Source organism: Ylistrum balloti, unplaced genomic scaffold, assembly GCF_031769215.1.
Source record: "Ylistrum balloti isolate Yb309-2 unplaced genomic scaffold, AGI_CSIRO_Ybal_v1 Utg371048, whole genome shotgun sequence".
In the NCBI taxonomy this organism is placed as follows: domain Eukaryota; kingdom Metazoa; phylum Mollusca; class Bivalvia; order Pectinida; family Pectinidae; genus Ylistrum; species Ylistrum balloti.
Genome location: NW_026782580.1, coordinates 943,118 through 961,365, shown reverse-complemented (window position 1 = coordinate 961,365; position 18,248 = coordinate 943,118). Strand labels below are relative to the sequence as shown.

Sequence of the window (18,248 nt, the reverse complement as noted above, 5' to 3'; positions counted from 1 at the left end):
CACTGTAGTTAGATTTAGGTAACTGTAGTTGACATTAAGTGGAATCTACTGTAGTTAGATTCAGATTACTGAAGTTGACATTAAAAGGAATCCACTGTAGTTAGAGTTAGATAAGTGAAGTTGACATTAAGTGGAATTCAGTGTAGTTAGATTTAGATATCTGAAGTTGACATTAAGTGGAATCTACTGTAGTTAGATTTAGATTACTGAAGTTGACATTAAGTGGAATTCACTGTAGTTAGATTTAGGTAACTGTAGTTGACATGAAGTGGAATTCAGTGTAGTTGGATTTAGGTAACTGAAGTTGACATTAAGTGGAATTCACTGTAGTTAGATTTAGATAACTGAAGTTGACATTAAGTGGAATTCAGTGTAGTTAGATTTAGGTTAGACATTAAGTGGAATTCAGTGTAGTTAGATTTAGGTAACTGAAGTTGACATTAAGTGGAATTCAGTGTAGTTGGATTTAGGTAACTGAAGTTGACATGAAGTGGAATTCAGTGTAGTTGGATTTAGGTAACTGAAGTTGACATTAAGTGGAATTCAGTGTAGTTAGATTTAGGTAACTGAAGTTGACATTAAGTGGAATTCAGTGGTAGATTTACTGAGGTTGACATTAAGTGGAATCCACTGTAGTTAGATTTAGATAAGTGAAGTTGACATGAAGTGGAATTCAGTGTAGTTAGATTTAGGTAACTGAAGTTGACATTAAGTGGAATTCACTGTAGTTAGATTTAGGTAACTGAAGTTGACATTAAGTGGAATTCACTGTAGTTAGATTTAGATAACTGAAATTGACATTAAGTGGAATTCACTGTAGTTAGATTTAGGTAACTGAAGTTGACATTAAGTGGAATCCACTGTAGTTAGATTTAGATAACTGTTTGACATGTAATTCACTGTAGTTAGATTCAGATTACTGAGGTTGACATTAAGTGGAATTCAGTGTAGTTAGATTTAGATTACTGAAGTTGACATTAAGTGGAATTCAGTGTAGTTGGATTCAGGTAACTGAAGTTGACATTAAGTGGAATTCATTGTAGTTGGATTCAGGTAACTGAAGTTGACATTAAGTGGAATTCACTGTAGTTAGATTTAGGTATCTGAAGTTGACATTAAGTGGAATTCAGTGTAGATTAGATTTAAGTTGACTGAAGTTGACATGAAAATGAGTTGGATTTAGATTGACATAAGTGGAATTCAGAAGTTGACATTAAGTGGAATCTACTGTAGTTAGATTTAGGTAAGTGAAGTTGACATTAAGTGGAATTCAGTGTAGTTAGATTTAGATATCTGAAGTTGACATTAAGTGGAATTCACTGTAGTTAGATTTAGATAACTGAGGTTGACATTAAGTGGAATTCAGTGTAGTTAGATTTAGATTACTGAGGTTGACATTAAGTGGAATCTACTGTAGTTAGATTTAGGTAAGTGAAGTTGACATTAAGTGGAATTCAGTGTAGTTAGATTTAGATATCTGAAGTTGACATTAAGTGGAATCTACTGTAGTTAGATTCATTAAATTGACATTAAGTGGAATTCACTGTAGTTAGATTTAGGTTAATGTAGTTACCATTAAGTTGAATCTACTGTAGTTAGATTCAGATTACTGAAGTTAACATTAAAAGGAATCCACTGTAGTTAGATTTAGGTAAGTGAAGTTGACATTAAGTGGAATTCACTGTAGTTAGATTTAGATAACTGAAATTGACATTAAGTGGAATTCACTGTAGTTAGATTTAGGTTAATGTAGAATCTACTGTAGTTAGAGTTAGAATCTGAGGTTAAGTGGAATCCACTGTAAGATGATTACTGAATTGACATTAAGTGGAATCTACTGTAGTTAGATTTAGATATCTGAAGTTGACATTAAGTGGAATCTACTGTAGTTAGATTTAGATTACTGAGGTTGACATTAAGTGGAATCTACTGTAGTTAGATTTAGATTACTGAGGTTGACATTAAGTGGAATTCAGTGTAGTTAGATTTAGATTACTGAGGTTGACATTAAGTGGAATCTACTGTAGTTAGATTTAGACATTAAGTGGAATCTACTGTAGTTAGATTCAGATATCTGAAGTTGACATGAAGTGGAATTCAGTGTAGTTGGATTTAGATCAGTGAAGTTGACATTAAGTGGAATCCACAGTAGTAACATTAAGATTACTGAAGTTGACATTAAGTGGTATCAAGTAGTTCATGTTTGTTGTAATAACAATATATCTTTTATCTTTAGCTATTAATTGTCAGTTTTGTTCACTGATGTGTTTTGTGATTGTATATATGACACATATTAATGTCAAAGGGAAGTAATCCAGAGCAGATGCAATATTTACATGAAGATTTTCAACTTGTTAACATTAACATTGATGAACCTGTAGTCCTGTTATTTCATTGAAATTCAGCAGTATAGTAATTTTGATTTCTAATTTTGTATAAGTTCTGGTTTCTGGTGTATGTAACTACAATTATTGAGGTAATAGGTTTCTGGTGTGAGAAATTAACATATGAGTATAATAAATGATTCTCAACATCCAGGAAGCTGTTTCTTTTATTCCTATAAGTGTCTTTTGACCGCTATATGCAGCCCTCATCCGGACGATTGTAACATAAAAACATAGAACCAAAGTAACAATCTGCAGTTCACAAAACATGACGTCATAATGGACGACATACAGGAGTCAAAATTGAATTATTAAGAGGATTTCAAAAAATGTCATAAATACTATATTCAGAAACAAGTTCATAAATTAAATGTGAAGGTTTCTCACCTAGACACAGTCTGTCATCTAAATTAGCACTGTTCATGTTAAGTTCTGTATGTAATATAATTCAGGAGAGAGTAATGTCTGTTTTCGAATAGGTGTGTTTCATCTTCAGTCTTCATTAGTTTCTTCGTAGGTTCAGAAATGTAAACTTTACTCAGAATAGAATAAAAGTAATATTGTGTATTTCCATTTTTTGCTGGCACGGTCTTAAATCGACCTTTTTTTTTCTTTATAATGTTTTGAAATCAAATAAATTTGTTTTCAGAGAAGAAATTATTACCATCATCTGGTAAGATTAAAACTGCTTCTTGCTTTGTTGCTGTTTCATTGCTGCAAAATTGTGTTTCAGTGGAGCTAATATATATTGTTGACAGCCAGATCAGTAGAGCTTCAGTAATATATTAGACTATTCAATATTACAACAACCAGAAGGAAGAAAATTCTGTTTAATCAGCATTTGTGACTGCTTTATGCAATAGAAAATAGATTTATCTATGCTGTTGTTTTCAGGATGAGTAAAAAAGTAAACAAAATAAACATATAAAAGCAAAAATAGACAAATGACAGCTAGTATATTGGTGACAGAAGTCATCTATATATACAACCAACAGAGACTGAGATAGAGCTAAAAAATTATTACAAAATATTATTCAAAATTTAATCAATCTTAAATATATCAGCACTTCTTTTCAGAAGAGAAATAATTGTTAGAATATATCACTTTAACGTCATTGGGAAAGTTGAAAAGTAAAAATCACAACGACATTTAGAGATATAAAAAAAAGTGATCACTTCATTTTCATTGATTAGCACATGAATAATTATCGTTATACTGCTTCTGCAGAGAAAAAAATGTTTATGCGTATTATCAATGGCAGTTTCATTAGAGAAAAGTTGTTCCAGATTCAGTGAAGGAACACTATTTGACCTCTTAAATTTTTATGTATAAGCTTATCAGGTAAACTTTCTATAACATTGTGATGCCTGCTATTGAACTGTGTCTGATATGCTTTTTTGTTTTACAGGAAGCAAACTACCACAGTGACGTGATGTTGGTAGGCGTGGGAGGGCCCAACACAATAGCCAAATATCGATACTTACCCACTGTCAACAGTTCCAGATTCAACAATGCTGCTGTGAATTTCAACACCAGTACTATACATGTACCCACAAATGTTTATGATAAAAGTACGTTAAGGAAGGTGTGCAATATATGGACAAAGGGAGATAATTCTCATACACAATGATATCACTAGAATATAATTCAGGGTACAGTGTCACTGTCTGACAATTTCTTAGGACTGCAAAAGTTATTTTCTAACAGCAACCACTTAATATTGTAATTTGCATACATTTATAGACATAAATGTAGGTTTCATGCTACTTAATCAATCACTGTTATTACATATTTTGAAGGGTTTTGTTATTTCAAAACAAGAACAGCTGTTCTTACCAAGATCATGTATTTGAAGATGTACATAATTTTGTATTTGAATGTTGCCAAATCACGATTTTCAATGTAGATTTCACACTAATATAGTTTTAGTTAAACAGTTCTATTTGTTTAATTTTTTGTATAATAATATATAGTGTTTAGTTACAGCATTAATTGCTAATTAAAGTAACACTTTCAATCAAGAGCATCAAACATACATCTTGACATCACATAAGCTATGTGACCTGTGACTCAACTCATTCAATTTCTCACTCATGTGTAACAAGTACTTTTGACTGTCTAAAAACAGGTATTGGGACGTATTTGAGGGGCACCATCTGGCCAATAACAGAATTTAACAAAAACCAAAATCGTGACCAACGCCCGTGAAGCTATTAGCATAAGTATTTGAATTAAATTCTTAGAAACATACCTAGCAAAGGCTTAAAATGGCATCATTTAGTAGTTAAATGTCTTATCGCCATCAGAAGTCAATAACAGGAAGTATACAGGTGAGACTAACCGACCACTCTGGGAAATGCCCTTACATTTTACACCCGTCTAAACCTGCCCATTTTCTTGGACCCAAATACCTACATACTACTTTCATCTTTCACCAGATATAGATTAAAACCCCATAGAGAACTCAATCTTTCACAAAATTAAAGTTAAGGTGGGATTACAATTAATTGGATACCAGTTGCTGATTAGTTAATTTAGTTGTGTAAGTGCTATACAGAAAGCAGGTGTTTTTAGTACACCTGTGTAAATCAATAGTTATCAAAAGAAGTCAAACATATTCCTTAATCATAGTAAAATTTTGTTAAGATTCATTATCGGTAAGAAGCGTATTGCATTCATTAACCAAACATAGCTGTGAAACAATAAATTATCACATTTCTTAAAAACTGAAACATAAATCTTGAATCAAAGTCATAATTTAGGGACTATTTTTATACATTCTGAATGATATAATGATTGATGAAATGGCCCTGAAAAGCATGTAATGTGTTGCAACCAACTTTATTTATACCAAATGCAAAATAACTTCAGTGACAACAAGGGAGACAACTCAAATAGACGGCTCTAAAATTTAGTGAGTAAGTTGAAAATATCCATTGGTAGATCACAGTAACGGTAACAGTGCTTATATAAACTGTTCACATGGGATCACTTTTAGAGAGTAGTGTGTACATCATGTCTTTCATTAGCAGTCAGACAATATACCTAGAGTATGTGTAATAACTATTTATATCCTGTGTTTCAGATTCTTTAATTCAGAATGGAGTGAAATGGTCAGAAGCTCTGAATGAGGAAATGTTGCAGAATGACAGAAAAATCAAAGGACTGACTTGGCAGTATTTCTGTAGTTCTGACGGTTTCTTCAGAGTATTTCCAGGCAAGTTGACCATCCTCACCAGGAAGTAAGAAGTGAATCCAAAGTCATTATCTGATGTGTATCTTTTTTGATAAGATATGAATGTAAAGAAAGGTTAGGTCAGATTTAGTCATCCTCCCCTTCGATACCAGATGGTATGCAGGGCATCCCACTTAGTAAGTTATAAAATTCCGCAAATGGTGGTTCACAACAAGTTTAGGGTTTAATTGTATTAAATGTCTCACCGATATGGAACCCTGTAGGTAGGGCAATGGCAAAATTACTCTTAACACAAACCAAAACTATATAAACTATATTAACTGGCTAGGGTCTAGCTATTATGTAGCAGATGAGGATGGGATATAACTGATGTGGCCATGTGGCTGGGGTCTGGCTAATGTGGCTGGGGTCTGGCTGATGTGGCCGGGGTCTGGCTGTTGTGGCTATACAGGATCTGGGATATTCAAGAGTTACTACTGTAGTTGGTCAGAAATTAATGGAACTTTATCTTTGTTTTATATGAGATTAAGATTTGACTAACAGATGATTTCTATTACAGGTATTCGGTGGCCACAGGATAATAAGGGAGGTAATATCGATATGTTTGACTGCCGTGTGAGAAACTGGTAAGACAATACAGTTATATATTGTGGGATTAGTGATTATATATTGATAGGAAAATGTTTTTGCAAATCTTTTAAATAACCAAGAAATTCATACAGAATTTAAGTTTTGAAATGTCTATCACATGAGTCATGATATAAGTTGGACAGTAGCATTCCAATATATACAAATAGTATGTGATTTAATGTCCTTGGGTATGCTGAGTTACTTAAGCCCAGTAATCATGCTGTTTACAGGTACATCGAGTCGTCTTCCTCCCCTAAGAATGTAATTATTTTGGTGGACACAAGTGGCAGTATGAAAGGTCTGAGAATGGAAATAACACGAAGTACCATTGAAAGGATTCTAGAAACTTTCAGCAGCAAAGATTATTTCAATATCATATCAGTAAGTTTGTACAGTTTTATGACATTTTGGCTAATTAGACTACCAGCACCAGATGATAGACTGTACAAATCACGCTGGGTCTATGTGGTCTGTCTGTTGGGCTTCCTTAAATGATTTTTGTTGTCACTCTTTCTTAAGAAGCACTGGACGAATCTTTCTCAAATTTCATGCTGGAGATTTTGGGACAGATCAGAAACATAAAATGGTTCAAAGTCAGCCATCTTGGATTTTTACTAAGAAGGTTTGTTATGGCTATTTCTTGAAGTACAGGATGGATACATAGCATTAACAATAAGCAGCCATCTTGATTTTAACAGTTATAGAATGTTAAGGCTGCTTTGGGAGAATAACTGTATAGATAATTTTCAAACTTCATATAATTCTTATAAAAGCAGATGATAGGAAAAGACCAGCTGAAGATCCAAATCTCTATGAGATCTCTTTATTACAGTTGGTTTTTGGTATATAATCAGAAATTTTACCAATTGAACATGGTGCTGTTTGATGATGTAGGACATGATCCCTTTTTAAAGAGTTGTTGGAGCGTAGTCATTGTGAATTATTTCATAATCACCAGAATAGCAGTAGCACATCTTTGTCATATATTAATTTGTATGATATCTGTGGTGATCTGACAACACACAACAAAATGGAACAATGAACTACCGAGTAGGTTGAAATAAAATGGTGAAATATTTAGTCCCAGTGTGAAAACCCTGATATGTTAATGATTAATTTCCAATTAAACTTTTCTTTCTCAGTTTAACAAAAATCTGACCTATCTGGATCCATGTTTTAATGGTACAATGATGCAGGCAAATAAGGAGAATCGAGAAAGACTAGCAGGATACATACGAAACCTTAAGACTTCCTATATAGCCAGGTTTGACAAAGCTCTGACTGAAGCCTTTGATCTGTTTGAAAGAGTGAGTTCTTTTCTCTAAATGTGACTATAACAAAATATAGAAATGCTGTTTTATAAGAATGCCATGATCATTAAATCTTGTTGTAGCAACCAAAATTGAATTTAAAATTGCTTACATGTTTAATTGATAAGAAGTATCAAAGGTTAGTCAGAAATAATCTGTTTTCCAATAATTTCTTTTTTGTTGTAATGGCTCAAATACTTGCTGAGAATTGTCCATTCTGTACTATACAGGAGGAGATGGCCTGGGGAAAACGTCTCTGCAACAAAGCCATCATGCTCATTACTGATGGGGCTCCAGAGGGGTATGAAAAAATATTTGAAGAACGAAATTGGAAAACAGACAACAGAAAACCTGTGAGTTTTGATCGTGTTCTTCTCATTAAAGATAAACAGTGTATGTATGAGAAGTTACCCTAAACAGAACGTAATTTTAGCCCAATATCAGGAAATAGTGGACTGTTCAGATCACTTGTTATTTATGTCCATATCCGTTGTCTGTCTATCTGTCCATCAATAATTCTTTTTACTGCTATTTCTTAAGTATTTGATGGATCGTTTTCAAATTTCATATAGGTTCCCCTTGGTTCCTAGTTGTGCTCTTTTCACTTTGGGATTTATCCAAAAACCAAATTGTCCAACAGTCAGCCATCTTGGATTTTGACAGTAATAGTTTGTTATCCCAATTTCTCAAATTTCATAAGCAGGTTCCTTTTGGTCCTGATTTGTGCATTGTTTGGAATTGATCTAAAAAATGATATGGCTAGCAGACAACCATATTTGTTTTTTCAGAATAACAGATGATTGCTATGTCTGGAAAAGTAATTTAGATGGATCAAACAAAATGGTTAATTAACAGGCAGCTATCTAGGAATTTGACAATGAAAGTTTGTTATTGTTATTTATTTCTTGAGAGATACTTGATTAAGTTTTCCTAAATTTTATAAGAAGGTTCCTGAAGGTCATTAGTTGTGCTCCGATGATTTTAGGACTGATCAGATGAATTGAAAACGGCAGACAGGTGGCCATCTTGGATTTTAATTTTGACACTTTGTTGTTATTTCTTGGAATGTTCACAATTGATCTGCCTCAGATTTCATATATAGGCTCACTTTGTTCCCTAGTCGTGTCGTTTGGATTTTGGGAGTGATCAGAAAAACTAAATGACCACCTTGGATTTGACAGTCTTAAGTTGTTATCGCTGGTTTTTAGGGAAAAAATTCTAACTTCATATGATAATCAGCATAATAACAGAAAAGAAGAGAAATAAGTGGGAAAAATGTAGCTTTTAAAGTCTGGATGAAGATCAAACAATTGTTGGCATCAGAATCCTTAGATTTTCTATTTTATATCATTCACTATGCTGTACCAAAGCATGAAATTGTATAGATTGGTCAGGCAGCCATCCAAAGATATTAACATCCTTCTATCCTATACCAACAAATATAGCTGTTGTTGTCAGTACTACCAGTGAGACAGGTCTTGTTACAAGGAAATAAGATTGATGATTGTCAACTTTGTCTGAATCAGATTTTGATTTGTTTCTGTTTAAAAGGTAAGGATGTTCACATTTCTGATTGGTCGAGAAGTTTCAGACAACAGGAATGCTAAGTGGATGGCTTGTGCAAACAAAGGTAAAACAGGGAACGTCTCTGATAGGTTCAGGGTTTGATTGACATGTCATCTCATTAATATCAAGATACTTATAATAATATTATTTCAATATGAAATTCTTCACTTCTTTTAAAGTGAAAGATGACCACTGAATCATAACTAAAACTGCTGTTTAGTTAAGGTATTTAAAAGGTTAAGGTGAAGGTAATTGTCAAGTTAATGTAAAAGTTAGTATCAAGTTAATGTGAAAGTTAATATCAAGTTGACGTGAGAGTTAGTATCAAGTTAATGTGAAAGTTAGTATCAAGTTAATGTGAAAGTTAGTGTCAAGTTAATGTGAAAGTTAGTATCAAGTTAACCTGAAAGTTAGTGTCAAGTTAATGTGAAAGTTAATATCAAGTTGACGTGAGAGTTAGTATCAAGTTAATGTGAAAGTTAGTATCAAGTTAATGTGAAAGTTAGTGTCAAGTTAATGTGAAAGTTAGTATCAAGTTAACCTGAAAGTTAGTATCATGTTAAGGTGAAAGTTAGTATCAAGTTAAGGTGAAAGTTAGTATCAAGTTAATGTTGAAAGTATTTTCTTGTTCAGATGAAATTTACCATAAATATGAGGTAAAGATTTACCATTGGGTTAAGAAGAAGGAAAATATCAGTGTAAGTTGAAATCAACCATAATTTTCTCTGACATCAGGATAAATTGTAGACAATTGTCAAGTTAACAATGCTTTTGACGTCTTCAGGTTACTATTCTCACATATCCACCCTGGCAGATGTATCAGAAAATGTACAGGTAAGTAAAAACTTGATTTATCTTTTCATGAAGTAGCTTAATTGAATATTTATCAAGGTGTTCACCATACATACCTCAACATTCACTTTGGTATATACATTGTACCTGGTTCTGATTTACATGTACTTAATTACATTATAAAAGCCAGTATCTGTACCTGAATACAGACTGTGTAACTGTTATTTACTGTATTACCCAAACCATATCCAAGATACCTATTTTAGGGTAACCCTCAGTAATTCAGTATTCTACTTCCATCATTACCTGAAGGTATTGAGTCCCTTAATGTAATAAGGTAGGGTAACCCTCAGTAACCCAGTATTTTACTTCCATCATAACCTGAAGGTATTGAGTCCCTTAATGTAATAAGGTAGGGTAACCCTTAGTAACCCAGTATTTTACTTCCATCATTACCTGAAGGTATTGAGTCCCTTAATGTAATAAGGTAGAGTAACCCTTAGTAATTCAGTATTTTACTTCCATCATAACATTACCTGAAGGTATTGAGTCCCTTAATGTAATAAGGTGGGGTAACCCTTAGTAACCCAGTATTTTACTTCCATCATTACCTGAAGGTATTGAGTCCCTTAATGTAATAAGGTAGAGTAACCCTTAGTAACCCAGTATTTTACTTCCATCATAACCTGAAGGTATTGAGTCCCTTAATGTAATAAGGTGGGGTAACCCTCAGTAACCCAGTATTTTACTTCCATCATAACCTGAAGGTATTGAGTCCCTTAATGTAATAAGGTAGAGTAACCCTTAGTAACCCAGTATTTTACTTCCATCATTACCTGAAGGTATTGAGTCCCTTAATGTAATAAGGTGGGGTAACCCTTAGTAATTCAGTATTTTACTTCCATCATTACCTGAAGGTATTGAGTCCCTTAATGTAATAAGGTGGGGTAACCCTCAGTAATTCAGTATTCTACTTCCATCATTACCTGAAGGTATTGAGTCCCTTAATGTAATAAGGTAGAGTAACCCTTAGTAACCCAGTATTTTACTTCCATCATTACCTGAAGGTATTGAGTCCCTTAATGTAATAAGGTGGGGTAACCCTCAGTAATTCAGTATTCTACTTCCATCATTACCTGAAGGTATTGAGTCCCTTAATGTAATAAGGTGGGGTAACCCTCAGTAATTCAGTATTCTACTTCCATCATTACCTGAAGGTATTGAGTCCCTTAATGTAATAAGGTGGGGTAACCCTCAGTAATTCAGTATTCTACTTCCATCATTACCTGAAGGTATTGAGTCCCTTAATGTAATAAGGTAGGGTAACCCTCAGTAACCCAGTATTTTACTTCCATCATAACCTGAAGGTATTGAGTCCCTTAATGTAATAAGGTGGGGTAACCCTCAGTAACCCAGTATTTTACTTCCATCATAACCTGAAGGTATTGAGTCCCTTAATGTAATAAGGTGGGGTAACCCTCAGTAACCCAGTATTTTACTTCCATCATAACCTGAAGGTATTGAGTCCCTTAATGTAATAAGGTGGGGTAACCCTCAGTAATTCAGTATTCTACTTCCATCATTACCTGAAGGTATTGAGTCCCTTAATGTAATAAGGTGGGGTAACCCTCAGTAACCCAGTATTTTACTTCCATCATAACCTGAAGGTATTGAGTCCCTTAATGTAATAAGGTGGGGTAACCCTCAGTAACCCAGTATTTTACTTCCATCATAACCTGAAGGTATTGAGTCCCTTAATGTAATAAGGTAGAGTAACCCTTAGTAACCCAGTATTCTACTTCCATCATTACCTGAAGGTATTGAGTCCCTTAATGTAATAAGGTGGGGTAACCCTTAGTAACCCAGTATTTTACTTCCATCATTACCTGAAGGTATTGAGTCCCTTAATGTAATAAGGTAGGGTAACCCTCAGTAACCCAGTATTTTACTTCCATCATAACCTGAAGGTATTGAGTCACTTAATGTAATAAGGTGGGGTAACCCTCAGTAACCCAGTATTTTACTTCCATCATAACCTGAAGGTATTGAGTCCCTTAATGTAATAAGGTGGGGTAACCCTTAGTAACCCAGTATTCTACTTCCATCATTACCTGAAGGTATTGAGTCCCTTTATGTAATAAGGTAGGGTAACCCTCAGTAACCCAGTATTTTACTTCCATCATTACCTGAATGTATTGAGTCCCTTTATGTAATAAGGTGGGGTAACCCTCAGTTATGAAGTATTCTACTTACAGCATTACCTGAAAGTATTGAGTCGCCCTATGGTGATACAGAAGAAACGTAACCCAATCTGGACACCTGTATATGCTGATTACTCCACAGAAGTCTCACCTGATCTCTCTGAGGTAAGTATTTATTTAATTATCTGGACTTTACATCACTAGAAGTTGAGTGTACAGGTTGCCTTACTTAAGACTCGTCTAGTGGGAGTTTACCTTTATTCGATTGGTAAAGTGTCTGGCTAGACACTGAAGGGTCACTAGTTCAAACCCTAGTGGTGGCAGGGTGTTTTTCATTACTCCTTCCTATTACAGATTTGATGCTGTTGACCACTGCAAGAGTAGAAGTTATAAGAGATCAACATGCTTCTTTGGAGATATTGAACCTGGGTTTTTGTTGTCCTATGGGGTCGAAGACTTTGTGAAGGCAGGAGTAGTGTAGATTGAACAGGTCGCCTTACTAGCCTCAGTGGGAATTTCCTTTTAGTTGAGCAGTAGATTGTCTGGCTAGAGACCGAAGGGTCACTAGTTTGAATCTCAGTGCTGACATTTTTTGTTACTCTTTCTTGTTACATGTATACTGATACATCTCCCTATCCTTTAGCCTAGATTTAGCTGTCTTACAAATTAACGATGGAAAGCAGGGGACTTAATTTCTTCAAATTTGATTGTTGTTAATTGATCCAGTCTTAATCTACCTGCAGGTAATCACTCCAGATGGCTGTGGTCCTGTGAACCGTTCTCAGTAACAAAGTCCTTTACATTATATAGTGTAGGGGAAGTTTATTGATGTTATTAGGGTATCTAATGGGTTATCGGAATGCTGGTGTTTATACATTGGTTTATTCTCAGCTAAATACAAGTGATAGAATGATCTTGACACTAGGTAGAATTGCCTCGAGTTCGTTTACTACAGTGTTAATTAACTGTCTTTAGTTTGTTACCTACAGGGAAAATTAACTGTCTGAAGTTGAACTACAGTGTTAATTAACTGTCTAAAGTTTGTTACCTACAGGGAAAATTAACTGTCTGAAGTTGAACTACAGTGTTAATTAACTGTCTAAAGTTTGTTACCTACAGGGAAAATTAACTGTCTGAAGTTGAACTCCAGTGTTAATTAACTGTCTAAAGTTTGTTACCTACAGGGAAAATTAACTGTCTGAAGTTGAACTACAGTGTTAATTAACTGTCTAAAGTTTGTTACCTACAGGGAAAATTAACTGTCTGAAGTTGAACTACAGTGTTAATTAACTGTCTAAAGTTTGTTACCTACAGGGAAAATTAACTGTCTGAAGTTGAACTACAGTGTTAATTAACTGTCTAAAGTTTGTTACCTACAGGGAAAATTAACTGTCTGAAGTTGAACTACAGTGTTAATTAACTGTCTAAAGTTTGTTACCTACAGGGAAAATTAACTGTCTGAAGTTGAACTACAGTGTTAATTAACTGTCTAAAGTTTGTTACCTACAGGGAAAATTAACTGTCTGAAGTTGAACTACAGTGTTAATTAACTGTCTAAAGTTTGTTACCTACAGGGAAAATTAACTGTCTGAAGTTGAACTTCAGTGTTAATTAACTGTCTAAAGTTTGTTACCTACAGGGAAAATTAACTGTCTGAAGTTGAACTACAGTGTTAATTAACTGTCTAAAGTTTGTTACCTACAGGGAAAATTAACTGTCTGAAGTTGAACTACAGTGTTAATTAACTGTCTAAAGTTTGTTACCTACAGGGAAAATTAACTGTCTGAAGTTGAACTACAGTGTTAATTAACTGTCTAAAGTTTGTTACCTACAGGGAAAATTAACTGTCTGAAGTTGAACTACAGTGTTAATTAACTGTCTAAAGTTTGTTACCTACAGGGAAAATTAACTGTCTGAAGTTGAACTACAGTGTTAATTAACTGTCTAAAGTTTGTTACCTACAGGGAAAATTAACTGTCTGAAGTTGAACTACAGTGTTAATTAACTGTCTAAAGTTTGTTACCTACAGGGAAAATTAACTGTCTGAAGTTGAACTCCAGTGTTAATTAACTGTCTAAAGTTTGTTACCTACAGGGAAAATTAACTGTCTGAAGTTGAACTACAGTGTTAATTAACTGTCTAAAGTTTGTTACCTACAGGGAAAATTAACTGTCTGAAGTTGAACTACAGTGTTAATTAACTGTCTAAAGTTTGTTACCTACAGGGAAAATTAACTGTCTGAAGTTGAACTACAGTGTTAATTAACTGTCTAAAGTTTGTTACCTACAGGGAAAATTAACTGTCTGAAGTTGAACTACAGTGTTAATTAACTGTCTAAAGTTTGTTACCTACAGGGAAAATTAACTGTCTGAAGTTGAACTACAGTGTTAATTAACTGTCTAAAGTTTGTTACCTACAGGGAAAATTAACTGTCTGAAGTTGAACTACAGTGTTAATTAACTGTCTAAAGTTTGTTACCTACAGGGAAAATTAACTGTCTGAAGTTGAACTACAGTGTTAATTAACTGTCTAAAGTTTGTTACCTACAGGGAAAATTAACTGTCTGAAGTTGAACTACAGTGTTAATTAACTGTCTAAAGTTTGTTACCTACAGGGAAAATTAACTGTCTGAAGTTGAACTACAGTGTTAATTAACTGTCTAAAGTTTGTTACCTACAGGGAAAATTAACTGTCTGAAGTTGAACTACAGTGTTAATTAACTGTCTAAAGTTTGTTACCTACAGGGAAAATTAACTGTCTGAAGTTGAACTACAGTGTTAATTAACTGTCTAAAGTTTGTTACCTACAGGGAAAATTAACTGTCTGAAGTTGAACTACAGTGTTAATTAACTGTCTAAAGTTTGTTACCTACAGGGAAAATTAACTGTCTGAAGTTGAACTACAGTTGAACTACAGTGTTAATTAACTGTCTAAAGTTTGTTACCTACAGGGAAAATTAACTGTCTGAAGTTGAACTACAGTGTTAATTAACTGTCTAAAGTTTGTTACCTACAGGGAAAATTAACTGTCTGAAGTTGAACTACAGTGTTAATTAACTGTCTAAAGTTTGTTACCTACAGGGAAAATTAACTGTCTGAAGTTGAACTACAGTGTTAATTAACTGTCTAAAGTTTGTTACCTACAGGGAAAATTAACTGTCTGAAGTTGAACTACAGTGTTAATTAACTGTCTAAAGTTTGTTACCTACAGGGAAAATTAACTGTCTGAAGTTGAACTACAGTGTTAATTAACTGTCTAAAGTTTGTTACCTACAGGGAAAATTAACTGTCTGAAGTTGAACTACAGTGTTAATTAACTGTCTAAAGTTTGTTACCTACAGGGAAAATTAACTGTCTGAAGTTGAACTACAGTGTTAATTAACTGTCTTTAGTTTGTTACCTACAGGGAAAATTAACTGTCTGAAGTTGAACTACAGTGTTAATTAACTGTCTAAAGTTTGTTACCTACAGGGAAAATTAACTGTCTGAAGTTGAACTACAGTGTTAATTAACTGTCTAAAGTTTGTTACCTACAGGGAAAATTAACTGTCTGAAGTTGAACTACAGTGTTAATTAACTGTCTAAAGTTTGTTACCTACAGGGAAAATTAACTGTCTGAAGTTGAACTACAGTGTTAATTAACTGTCTAAAGTTTGTTACCTACAGGGAAAATTAACTGTCTGAAGTTGAACTACAGTGTTAATTAACTGTCTTTAGTTTGTTACCTACAGGGAAAATTAACTGTCTGAAGTTGAACTCCAGTGTTAATTAACTGTCTTTAGTTTGTTACCTACAGGGAAAATTTACTGTCTGAAGTTGAACTACAGTGTTAATTAACTGTCTTTAGTTTGTTACCTACAGGGAAAATTAACTGTCTGAAGTTGAACTACAGTGTTAATTAACTGTCTAAAGTTTGTTACCTACAGGGAAAATTAACTGTCTGAAGTTGAACTACAGTGTTAATTAACTGTCTAAAGTTTGTTACCTACAGGGAAAATTAACTGTCTGAAGTTGAACTCCAGTGTTAATTAACTGTCTAAAGTTTGTTACCTACAGGGAAAATTAACTGTCTGAAGTTGAACTACAGTGTTAATTAACTGTCTAAAGTTTGTTACCTACAGGGAAAATTAACTGTCTGAAGTTGAACTACAGTGTTAATTAACTGTCTTTAGTTTGTTACCTACAGGGAAAATTAACTGTCTGAAGTTGAACTACAGTGTTAATTAACTGTCTTTAGTTTGTTACCTACAGGGAAAATTTACTGTCTGAAGTTGAACTACAGTGTTAATTAACTGTCTAAAGTTTGTTACCTACAGGGAAAATTAACTGTCTGAAGTTGAACTCCAGTGTTAATTAACTGTCTTTAGTTTGTTACCTACAGGGAAAATTAACTGTCTGAAGTTGAACTACAGTGTTAATTAACTGTCTTTAGTTTGTTATCTACAGGGTTAATTAACTGTCTTAAGTTTGTTGTTTGCAGGGTCTAAAGTTTTTGACATCCTATGCATTGCCTGTGTTTGACACAAAAGAAAACTCTGTGAGTATCATACCAAAGTATAAAGGTATTTTGTTTTATTTCTCGTTTTAATTCTCGTTTGATATGCAGTTTCAGGGCCTCACACCTTTTTACACATAACTTGCTACATAAGGTGCCCCTAAACTACCTTCTGCTATAGTGTTTTTATCATGGATGTGCTATTTGTTGCTTTGAAAGCAAAAAAAAAAAGGGCTTAACTAACTGTGAAGGATAAAGAATTAGTTATGTTAAGGATATATGATAGATTATGTTACTGTAATTTAACAAAGTTGATGTGTATATTACATGATAAATTCCACTGCTGAATGTTTTAGTACATAGTTCTATGGGAAGAGTGCTACTCTTTAAACCCTCAATAATTAAGGGGTCAAAATTGATTCGCAATGGCACAGGAATCCAAATTAACTCCCAGTGTCTCCAGGAAAATTAACTCCCAATGACTAAGGGATCAAAATTAATTCCCAATGACTCCGGGATCAAAATTCTAAATGACCAAGGGATCAAAATTAATTCCCATGACTCAGGGATCATAATTAATTCCCAATGACTCAGGGATCAAAATTCTAAATGACTAAGGGATCAAAATTAATTCCCATGACTAAGGGATCAAAATTAATTCCCATGACTCAGGGATCAAAATTAACTCCCAATGACTCAGGGATCAAACTTAACTCCCATGACTAAGGGATCAAAATAAATTCTGAATGAGTAATGGATTAAATTAACTAAAGCTAGAAATAAAGAATAAGTCACTCAGAATTTGAAAAGTGTAACTTAGAGGGAAGAAAAACATACTGAATTATTTTAATGACTTGATACCACTATCCTATTCTGATGTATTTTACTAATAATACTGATATTATGTGTAATATCCTTGATATGTTGAGCTTGTCATAATGACAATGGTGTATGAAGATTTTAAGAGAGGTAAACTGTGATCAAGGTTTGATATTATCATCTTACTGTTCGCCCATATAGAATCTATTACCTCTTATGTTTTGAAACATGTTATAAAACTCAATGAACACAAGACCCTATTTTGTCTTAGAGTTATGCCCCTTTTAAGGACACATTTACGTAATACATGTCTTGTGTAACACTGCTTATTCTCTATACCCATTCTTTAAAAATCTTGTATGAATTCCTCTTCAATTGAAAATGTTCACCACTAAATTAAGCCTGATTTACTTATTAATTATTTTTTTTACCAGAGAAAAGAAGGTAACTTGCTGGGAGTTGTAGGAACAGATGTTCCTGTAGATCAAATCAAAGCCCGTATCCCTTACAACAAGGTTAGTGCAATACAATTTTGAGAAGTCTCTTCAAAGAAAACAAATATACATGAATTTGGAAAAATATTCTACAAGTTTTGATAGACTGATAAGTTACCATGATGTTGTTCTGTTTTAGCTTGGCCCTAGCGGGTATGCCTTTGTTGTTACCTCCCAAGGATATGTCCTATTCCATCCAAACCTCCGCCCATTCTATTTTAAGGTATGTAGAATATAAACACATGATCTCTTTAGAACAAAACCATTGGTCCAATAAGGACAAATGTAATTAAGAAATTTACTCAAATTTTGTATCATCTTCCTCTGGACACAGAAACTTATATCACTGTTTGTTGCACTT

The 18,248-nt window shown here is 33.7% G+C and overlaps 1 protein-coding gene across 1 annotated transcript in view; it reads left to right on the top strand.

Moving 5' to 3' along the window:
- The window catches only part of LOC132560333 (voltage-dependent calcium channel subunit alpha-2/delta-3-like), a 173,708-nt gene that overhangs the window by 116,541 nt on the left and 38,919 nt on the right, over nucleotides 1-18,248 (top strand). Inside the window, exons 7-18 of the mRNA XM_060225006.1 lie at nucleotides 3,794-3,956; nucleotides 5,471-5,602; nucleotides 6,141-6,207; nucleotides 6,442-6,592; nucleotides 7,354-7,518; nucleotides 7,752-7,874; nucleotides 9,073-9,151; nucleotides 9,872-9,921; nucleotides 12,135-12,245; nucleotides 16,560-16,616; nucleotides 17,828-17,908; nucleotides 18,027-18,110. Of these exons, the coding sequence (XP_060080989.1) occupies nucleotides 3,794-3,956; nucleotides 5,471-5,602; nucleotides 6,141-6,207; nucleotides 6,442-6,592; nucleotides 7,354-7,518; nucleotides 7,752-7,874; nucleotides 9,073-9,151; nucleotides 9,872-9,921; nucleotides 12,135-12,245; nucleotides 16,560-16,616; nucleotides 17,828-17,908; nucleotides 18,027-18,110 (1,263 nt within the window). The remainder of the gene's footprint in view (nucleotides 1-3,793; nucleotides 3,957-5,470; nucleotides 5,603-6,140; nucleotides 6,208-6,441; nucleotides 6,593-7,353; nucleotides 7,519-7,751; nucleotides 7,875-9,072; nucleotides 9,152-9,871; nucleotides 9,922-12,134; nucleotides 12,246-16,559; nucleotides 16,617-17,827; nucleotides 17,909-18,026; nucleotides 18,111-18,248) is intronic.